This window comes from Magnolia sinica, chromosome 9 (genome assembly GCF_029962835.1).
Source record: "Magnolia sinica isolate HGM2019 chromosome 9, MsV1, whole genome shotgun sequence".
NCBI lineage: Eukaryota > Viridiplantae > Streptophyta > Magnoliopsida > Magnoliales > Magnoliaceae > Magnolia > Magnolia sinica.
Genome location: NC_080581.1, coordinates 86,634,046 through 86,641,508, shown reverse-complemented (window position 1 = coordinate 86,641,508; position 7,463 = coordinate 86,634,046). Strand labels below are relative to the sequence as shown.

The 7,463-nt window shown below is 45.6% G+C and overlaps 1 protein-coding gene across 1 annotated transcript; it reads left to right on the top strand.

Annotated features, from left to right (window-relative positions):
• The first annotated feature begins 5,297 nt into the window (after positions 1-5,297).
• On the top strand, positions 5,298-7,252 carry LOC131255317 (uncharacterized). Its single transcript, XM_058256015.1, has 2 exons — positions 5,298-5,747; positions 7,109-7,252. Exons 1-2 carry the CDS (start codon positions 5,298-5,300, stop codon positions 7,250-7,252), a joined length of 594 nt encoding a protein of 197 aa, XP_058111998.1.
• Positions 7,253-7,463: the final 211 nt, after the last annotated feature.

Genomic DNA, 7,463 nt, shown 5'->3' with positions numbered 1-7,463 from the left:
GTTTCTTTAAATCTTTGAGAGGTTTGCGCTAGGGAGATCCCATCTCCCCCAACCTATTTATTTTATCTGTAGAAGCATTGTAAGCCTTTCAAACTACAACAAGGGTTCCCATAAGTCTCCCATCTGTTATACGCAGACAACATGCTCCTATTTATGAATGGAGGGCTCGCTCCTTATGCGCAATGAATGGGCTGCTGGAAGAATACCAGGCTCCATCTGGTCAAATGGTTAACCGTCAGAAGAGCTCCTTCCTGTGCTCTGGGAAAGTGGATGCGGCCCGATCTAGATCCATCGAAAGATCTCCAGGTATTGCAAACTATAGATCTTCTCTTTCTTACCTAGGAGTCCCGCTAGCTATTTGCAGAGCGAGCAGAGCCCTTTATCAGCCGCTGCTCGATAAAGTGGACAATTGTATCGCAGGTTGGAAAGTGAGTTGCCTATCTTAGGCGGGGAGGCTGGTTCTAGTGCAACACATTCTGGGGAGCATCCTCATCCATGCCATGTTGACCTCTCAAATCCCAAAATCTATGATCGTGGAATTGGAGAAGCGCTTCTCAGCTTTCTTCTGGGGTTAGGTAGATGGCCAATGGAAGATGCATTGAAGGAGCTGGAAAGAAATTTCCTGTCCCAAATCTAAAGATGGGTTAGGCCCCAGACGTTTGAAAGACGTCCTCTTGGCCCTCCGTTTGAAGCTGGCGTGGTCAGTGAAGTTTGGCCCAGCCTCCAGTCTTTAAGGCCTTTTCAACAAAGCCAAATACGCCCGAGATCTCTCCATCGGTAGCATGGTTCTTCAGCTCCTTTCCCTTATTGAAGAGCATTAGGGATCAGCTACCCCTTCCGCTTTCCTCAGTCCAGTCTAAGGTTGGGCAGGGCGAACGTAATCTTTGGTCCTCTAATTGGTCAGGGCTAGGCCCTTTGATCAACCTGGCTGATTTTCCAGTCCCTTTAGCATTACGTCAGATGTAAGTGTGTGAGTTCCTTGGGAAGGATGGGCCTCTTCACCCATCCTCTGCCTCTCTTTTCTTGCCTCAATGGGTGTTAGAATTCATCTTTCAGGGGGCTTCTATGTGTCAGAAGAGCCAGAAGCCGTCTTCTGGTCATTCGAGCCTTCCTGGTCCTTCGTCAAATCAACCTGGGGCCTGTGTAAAGAGTCCAGGTAGCGTAGAGGGTGGGCGAAGTGGGTTTGGCATGCGAAGATGTCGCTAAAAATTTTTGTTTTCGTCTAGAGAGTGCTCAAGAATGCAATCCTGGTGGATGAAGTAGTCTAATCCAGAGGCATCCCGCTAGTGTCTAGATGTGCTTGTTATTCGAGGAATCCGCTCGTTCGACCAGTTTGTGAGTCCTTGCATCACCTCTTCCTTCAGAGCAATCTAGCCGAGTCAGTTTGGGATCATTTTCCAGTCCATTTTCGGTCTCCCGCCCATGCCCAGTCTCTCCGTGCAACACCGACTTCGGCTATGATGTCAATTTCAGCCACCTTCGGGCCTGCCACACATCAGGGGAGGGTTGGCCCTGTTCTTCATCCTGTGGGAGATGTGGATCTCTAGAAATGCCTCTAAATATGATGGGACCCCCCTCCCCCTCCCCTTTGGTAGCTAGAATCATTGCTCGAGTTACATGCATGGATGTTGTCTTCATCTTCCTCGCTACCCCAAGGCATCTCAGTTCGTCAAGCGGCCAACTTTTCGGCCCTTTATGCTCTGGGTAATGGGGATTGTTTTAGGCCAAGGCCCCATTTGAAACTGGTGAAATGGAGAAGGCCTAGGTGCGGCTGGGTCAAGCTCAACATCAATGGGTCTCCAATAGGTAACCCTGGACCCTCGGGGGGCATTAGCAGGGGAGCTGGTGGAGGGAGCTGGTGGAGATTTCCTTTTCGCTTTCTCTTTGGCATGTGGTTTTGGTTCCAGCATATGAGTGGAGCTTCAAACCGTCTACAATGGCCTTGTTTTCTATAAATTGATGGGATTCTCTAATGTCAAGGTAGAGTCAGATTCCATGGTGGTGGGCCTCCTAAATGGGGCTTTGAAGCTAAGCTGGCATTGGATGTATTAGTTGTGGAGGATAGAAAGATTAAGGGTCAGTGGTCAGGTAACTTTTTTCCACATTCTAAGGGAAGGGAATGGCCTAGCGAATGGTCTGGCCCGTCTAGGGTCCGAGCAACAACTCTCCTTCCTAGTGAAGGCCACTTCCGATCTTCCACCCCACATCAAGGGGCTAATCATTTTGGATAAAGTTGGCCTCGAAAGGATTAGGGAGGAGTTTATGTCTGCCTAAGTCCGGTCTTGTTTTGTCCATAGCTTTTATTTTCAGTTTTCCTACATGATAGGCTCCTTGGGCTTTTTATCGAGCAACCCGAAGAGGTTGAGGTCTCTGTATATGTTGCCTTCTTCTTCTTCTTCTTCTTTTTTGTTCTTTTCTTTACTTTTCAAAAAATACAAAACTAATTTAAAAATAAGCTAAAATTCAAAAATTAAAAATTAAAAAATTAAAACTAAAACAAAAAAAAATAGCAATTGCAGTAAACCACACCCAAAAACATGAATCTATAAATGAGCACTATATATATATATATATATATATATATATATATATATATATATATATATATATATATATATATATATATATATATATATATATATATATATATATATATATTTCATGCTTCAATTTTATGCAAAAAATATATATATACTTTTTTGGATTTTTTTTCATAAAATACATTATTCATCTAAAAATTAGCCGGAGTTTAAAAAATAGCAATTATTATAAAGGTAATAAGAAAAAGGTGTAAATAGGTACATACAAGCATCCTACACCTATTCTATACATCAACATTAAGTTTTAAAGATTTTTTTAGTGAGTTTTCTGTAAAACATACTATTCATTTGAAAATCAACAAAAATTATAGGAAAAATAGCAATTGTGATTGTTGGGGAAAAATATACAAGTCCGAAAGTTGGCTTATTGAATGGACCAACTCTTCTAAATGAACCCGGACCCATTGTGGTCCGAGCCTAGTATGACCTCCATATGCAAGAGCAAACTGCCCTCCTAGAAAGGGTAACAACGCCTATGCGAATGCCATAAAAGCCTTAAGAGGTCGAAAGGCCGACCCAATTACTAGGACGGCCAAGGGTCGATTAAGGATTGACCATAGCTTGGGCAAAGATCAGCCACAAACTGACTATAGCTCGGTTACAGGCCAATCATAAGTCAGCTATAGATCGGTCACAGGAGGATCACAGACCGACCATAGCTCGGCCATAGATCGGTCGAATATTGGACATAAGATCAGCCACAGACCGACCATAGCTTGGTCACAGGCGGACCACATGTCAACCATAGATTGGTCATGGGACGATCATAGACTGGCCATAGCTCGATCATAGATCGGTCGAAGATTGGATACACGATGATCATAGACTGGCCATAGCCCAGTCACAGAAATGTCGTAATCCATAATAATTTCCTCGACAGGGTCGAGACATCTTGAAAGATCTTAAAGCTTGATTTACAAGGAGGGCTAAGTCATCCAGAGTGGCTCCTGCCTTAGATCCGACCCAAAATCGAGCCAATGTCGAAAGAATCTTACGAATCCCGAAGATCTCTCCTAAGATCTCGAAGAGATAAAGATTAGATCCCGATGTTCTCGACATCCTAAAATCTTGGGAAGATCCCATATCATATCAAATCTCCAATACAATCGGAGAGAGTCCCTTTACAATGGATCTCTCCCTTCCCTATAAATTAGGGATGCACTTCGCCAAGAAGGTACGTTCACAAAAAATCCTAATCACCACTTTGATCTCTTTTCTGGACATCCTTCCTAGACCATGAGCCTGACTTAGGCATCGGAGAGTCCCCTGAATGAACCAGGGCCTCCTTTATCTCTCACCTTCGCTTGTGCAGGTTTAAGGGAAAGACGCATAGAAGGTCCGTCAGAAAACTGCATCAACATCTTGGCGTTGTTTGTGGGAATGATAACAAAGCTATTCTAGTTCTATCAGTGAATGTTCAAAATTCAAAAAATGGCCAAATGAAAGAAGAAAGCCCAGTCTTCACCCTTGGCCATCTCGATCGCCACCGTTCCTACTTCCATCATGCAAACCCCGAACCCCATTGAGGCCCCTGAGAGACAGGAGAGCCGTCGTGGCTCCCCTCAACACCAGGCCACTTCAGGTTCGAGTCGACGTCGTCAACAAAGGCATGACAGAGGCGGTCGACGAGACACTCTTGAAAGAGAAGTTGGAGACATGAGAGACGATTTATGTTTTCTGAAGTGGATGATGGAAAATATGCAACCTCTGTATGCTCATTAGCCAAATTTCCAGGGAGAGGGCCAGTCGAGCTATCCTTGACTGCGTGCCGACCCCCCTTAACCCTCCGTGTTGCATATCCCGTCACAACTGACCCCGCAGTCTGTTCCTGCTGAGCCCATTCCATCTCACATATCAGGGACGGCACTGCTGCCTGCCTCCGACCTACGGCACGATATAGATTGGCAGCGACGCAACAGAGCCCTAGTCGAGGCTACTGCCGATAGTGAATAACCTTGGAAAAATGAGCTGCAAAACTTGCAGCGACAAATCCCCGATATGAGGCAGGGCTACGGAGGCAATGTGATCGCCCCCGAAGAGACAAAATCTCCTTTCATGGTTGATATTATGTGAGCATGACTACTGGACAGGTTTTAATTACCTTAAATAACCCCCCACACAGGGAGCACTGACCCAACAGAGCACATGGAGTTGTTCTGGACGTACATGGAGCTCCATGATGCCACTGATGCAGTTATGTGTCGAGCCTTCTTACTGACCCTAACTGGTGCGTCACGACTCTAGTTTAAGCAGATAAAACCAAGGTTCATCCGATCGTTCACCGAGTTCAGCGAGGCCTTCGTCACCAACTTCATCGGAGGGAAGAAGAGACTCAAAGTGCCAGCACAGCTGATGAATATAGTCCAGAAAGACGGAGAGCTCCTAAATGACTATATCAAGCGTTTTAATATGCAGGTGCTTCAAGTGAGAAAGAACTCAAACGAGACCGCTCTTAACGCCATCATGACCGGACTGAGGGACAAACCATTCGTCTTCTTGTTGAACAAAAATCCCCTTGCCACATTGGCCGAGTTCCTGAATCGGTCACAGAAGTATGCGAAGAAGGAACCAGACTCGGCCAATACGAGAAGAAAATGAAAAGAGGATCGGTCTCATGACGATCGTAGGTTGAATAAACGACCCGACAACAAATTTACCAATTACACCCCGCTGAACAAATCTCAAGAGCAAGTGCTAATGGAAATAAAAGATGAACGTTTTATCCAATGGCCGAACAAGTTGCGCGGCAATCCCGATAGAAGGAGCAAGAACAAGTATTGCCATTTTCATTGGTACTACAAGCACAATACAAGCGACTGCTACCACCTCCAGTACAAGATCGAGAGGCTTATCGAGGAAGGCCACCTCGGCCAGCATATAGATCAAAAAGAAAACCGAGCCTCGGCGACCGAGGAACAGCCGATTGACAACAAACCAACTGGAGAAATCCGGACAATCTTTGGTGGTCATAAGGGCAGAGGAGATTCAAACAACGCATGGAAGGCCCATGCGAGATGCATCAGACGCCCGGAAGTGAAAATAATGATCCTCGCCCGACCCTCGAAAGAAAGAAAGCTGGACGGATACAGCGTGATTTTCACCGATGAAGATGCTCGAGGTGTTCATCATCCTCATGACGACACACTGGTAATCACGGTCATTATAGCCAATCAGAAAGTATTCTGAATTCTTGTCGACATAGGGTTGTGGGCTGATGTGCTTTTCCCCAAGCTTTCGATAAGATGGGGGTCAGTAAGAACTCTCTTCGTTCCATCAAAACGCCCCTGCTCGGATTCTCCGGGGGCAAAGTTATGCCAGAGGGAGCTATTCAGCTCCCACTCACAGACAGAGACGACCCAACTCAGACCACTGTGATGGTCGACTTTCTTGTGGTCGACCAACCATCTATTTACAACGCCATTTTGGGTTGACCATTGTTGTGCCTCCTCCGAGCAATAGTGTCAACTTACCACCTTGCCATGAAGTTCCCAATTGAGCGTGAGGTAGGACTCGTCAAGGGCGACTAACAAGAAGCCCACCAGTGCTATGCTACAACCCTGAGAATTCCCCGCGAGGTAATGACGATCAAGTCTCTGGACCCACGAGAAGAATCCCAAGTGCGTGGCCAACCCATGGAAGACCTTATTCCGATCCTCCTAGACGAGTCCAACCCCTCCAAAGCGATATAGATCGGGTCGTCTTTAACACCTCTGGTGCACAACGGGTTGGTAGCTCTCCTTCAACGCTTCACCGACATTTTCGCATGGTCTCATAAAGACATGTCCGACATAGACCCCACTATCATGACTCATTGGTTAAATATTAATCCGTCTTACCGTCCAATCTGATAGAAGTGACGCGCCCTCGGACCCGAAAGGTATGTCATAATTGGAGAAGAGGTCAGCAAGCTCCTCAAAGCCGGATTCATCGAAGAAATCTACTACCCAGAATGGGTGGCTAACATCATACTAGTGAAGAAGGTAAATGGAAAATGGCGAGTCTGTATAGATTACACCGACCTGAACAAAGCCTGCCCAAAGGACAGTTTTCCTCTTCCCAGAATCGACCAATTGGTCGACAGCACAGCGAGGCATGAGTTAGTTTTATGGATGAGTACTCAGGATACAACCAGATTGTAATGCACCCAACTAATAAATCTAAAACTACCTTTATCACAAACAAAAGGCCTTTACTATTACCGAGTGATACCTTTCGGTTTAAATAATGCAGGAGTTACCTACCAGAGGTTAGTTAACAAGATGTTCGCACAACAGATAGGTTGGACCATGGAGGTCTATATCGACGACATGCTCGTCAAGAGCGTAAAAGTCGATGACCACGTGGCCGACTTAGAGGAAATGTTCCTCATCCTCCAAAAATATCAAATGAATCTCAACCCGAGCAATTATGCCTTTGGCGTAAGCTCGGGGAAGTTTCTTAGATTTTTTGTCAGCTAGCGAAGAATAGAAGCCAACCCTAAAAAGATAAAAGCCTTTCTCGACATGCAGTCTCTGAGGACGATAAAAGACATCCAAAGATTAACTGAAGAGTGGTTGTTCTCAATCGTTTTGTATCTAAGGCCACCGATAAGTGTTTTCCCTTCTTCAGCAGTTGAAGGGGTGGCAGCTTGTCGATTGGAGCGAAGAGTGTGAGGTTGCTTTTTAGCAGCTCAAGGAATATTTAGGGTCGCCCTCGCTACTCTCCAAGCCTGAGCCTGGGGAAACACTTTTGCTCTACCTTGCCGTGTCTGACATAGCAGTAAACTTGACATTAATAAGAGAAAGCGAGGGAAGGCAACTGCCTATCTATTACGTCAGCAAAGCATTAATTCCAACTGAGATAAGATATCCGACCCTGGAGAAA

Coding starts and splice junctions, on each gene's coding strand:
- LOC131255317 (XM_058256015.1), top strand. CDS start 5,298: ATGGAAATAAAAGATGAACGTTTTATCCAATGGCCGAACAAGTTGCGC. Junction 5,748..7,108: donor ATCCTCATGACGACACACTG/GTAATCACGGTC, acceptor CTCGACATGCAG/TCTCTGAGGACGATAAAAGA.